This window comes from Morone saxatilis, unplaced genomic scaffold, assembly GCF_004916995.1.
Source record: "Morone saxatilis isolate NCDOM2014 unplaced genomic scaffold, NCSU_SB_2.0 Contig14, whole genome shotgun sequence".
Taxonomy (NCBI): domain Eukaryota; kingdom Metazoa; phylum Chordata; class Actinopteri; family Moronidae; genus Morone; species Morone saxatilis.
In genome coordinates, this window is record NW_023339696.1 from 22,787,518 (window position 1) to 22,789,510 (window position 1,993).

At 40.8% G+C, this 1,993-nt stretch overlaps 1 protein-coding gene across 1 annotated transcript in view; it reads left to right on the top strand.

Annotated features, from left to right (window-relative positions):
- The first annotated feature begins 964 nt into the window (after positions 1-964).
- Positions 965-1,993, top strand: part of LOC118322853 — a 10,966-nt gene continuing 9,937 nt past the window's right edge. The window contains exon 1 of the mRNA XM_035654687.1: positions 965-1,519. Coding sequence (XP_035510580.1) covers positions 1,067-1,519 — 453 coding nt within the window. The 5' untranslated portion in view covers positions 965-1,066. The remainder of the gene's footprint in view (positions 1,520-1,993) is intronic.

The following is a 1,993-nucleotide window of genomic DNA, read 5'->3' on the forward strand; positions in this document are numbered from 1 at the left end:
ATGACATTAGATTTCAGGATTTCTCATGTGATCATTAATTCAAATATCTTGGCACAGTAGTTGAGCACACTGTATGTGGGAAAACAAACCTCTCTCCTGTTTTATGGCGGATCCACCCACTGTTTAATGAGTTTGAGTTGTTTACTCATTTGTTCCTGCTGCAGTTGGACTTTTAAATAACTTTATGTGATGTTTGTATTTATGTTCTTTATTCACTGTCTCATCGGTTGCTGTCTGCAGATTATATTGATACTGATATACTGCTCGGTGTACAAAAAACAGGGATTATAAAGCTACCCTTAGACCCTTGAACCTTGTTTAGGAGCTATAAACTAAATGTTTCTTCCTGTTTCTAATGTTGGCGCTACATGAAACCAACGTCACATCATCCGGCAAGGTGCTGTAGGCTTATTATAATATATTGTAATGTGTTAATTTCTTAATTTTCTTGTATTGTTTTAGTGTTGAACCCAGCAAAGGATGTAAGCCCGAAGGTAGCACACACAGATTTTCAGTAAAAAGTTGACTAATCTCAATTACACCAAATTATTTTGGCCATGTCAGAAAAACAACAATTTAAGCATGAAAAAATATTTGATTTGAATATTTGATTTGAGTTGCAGACATTTATTGTTAATGAAAGGTAAATTAAATTACTTGTACTCAACATTGGAGGTTTTCTTTGCATTTCTCTAAACTTATTTAAAATGTCTGCACAGAATTTATCTGAATAAAGTAACTTAAATGCATCTTGTTACCACTTAAATTGAATTTATTCAGTTTTTTTGTTACCAGCCGAAACAGCTGATGTACGATAAAAATAATTCACAATTAATCGATTATCAAATCAGTAGCCAATCACTTTTGGGGCTTATATTCTGACCGCGATGCTAGGCTAACAGTTTCCCACTGCTTCGTCCTGTCTTTGTGCTAAGCTAGGCTAAACACAGAACTTAAAGTGGACCTTAAATATTAAACAGTCTGTTTATTTTTCAGATTTCCTTCCTGTGTTATATCCTTCTGAAGTCTTCACACTAATAAACCTCCCAGCAACAGTGACACCAACATGAGCCGGTACCAGTGGGCTGAAGATGACTTCGTCCTGCCTCCTGGGGTAGTTCGACTGGGCGCCTCTAAGCCAGTTAGTGGTCAAACGTATGTCATGTACCACGGCACCACTAGGCAGAGCGCTCAGTCCATCCTGCGCACAGGATTTCGCCCATCTGCAGGCGGGATGCTAGGCCGTGGCGTGTACCTCAGCAGAGACCTGGAGAAAGCCAGCCGCTATCCCCTCAACTGCCCTGAGTCTAACAGGGTCGTCATCAGGGTTAAGGTCAACGTGGGGAAAGTGAAAGCCATCGATTATCAACGCCACCCACTTCAGATGACCTGGCACGACCACGGATATGACACCGCCTGGGTGCCGCCCAACTGTGGGATGGTGCCAAGCGGATTAGAGGAGAATTGTGTCTGGGATCCCCGTCGAATCCAGATCATCGATACCATCAACCCACAACCAGTCGAAGACCTGTCAGGTGGAATTCTTGCTGCAGGTGTTGCAGTGTTGTCAGGTATTGCTCTAGCTGCGTTGGCTTTCGTAAAGAATTAATGACGACACCGACTATGTGTGGAATGGTGGAGAGCAGTTTGGAGGAAGATCCAGATTAGTGGTACCATCAACCCACGTCCAACCGCCAAAGACCTTTGTCCTTTAATGTAATAATTTTCATTTAATGTCACTTTTTCCACTAAAGTTCAGAGGCAAATAAACTTCTTACCAGACTACGTTGATTTGACAGTTACTTTACATTTAAGACTGCTGACAGAGCCCGGCTACCTGATTTCTCCTGTTTGTGCTAAGATAAGCTAAGCTAACCAGCTTCATATTTACTTTACACACAAGTTTTTATTACTTTTCCAAAATGTTAAACCATACCTACAATATAAAGTAAAACTTCCAATAAAAGCAGGGTCCCTAATAGACGCAGGTCTC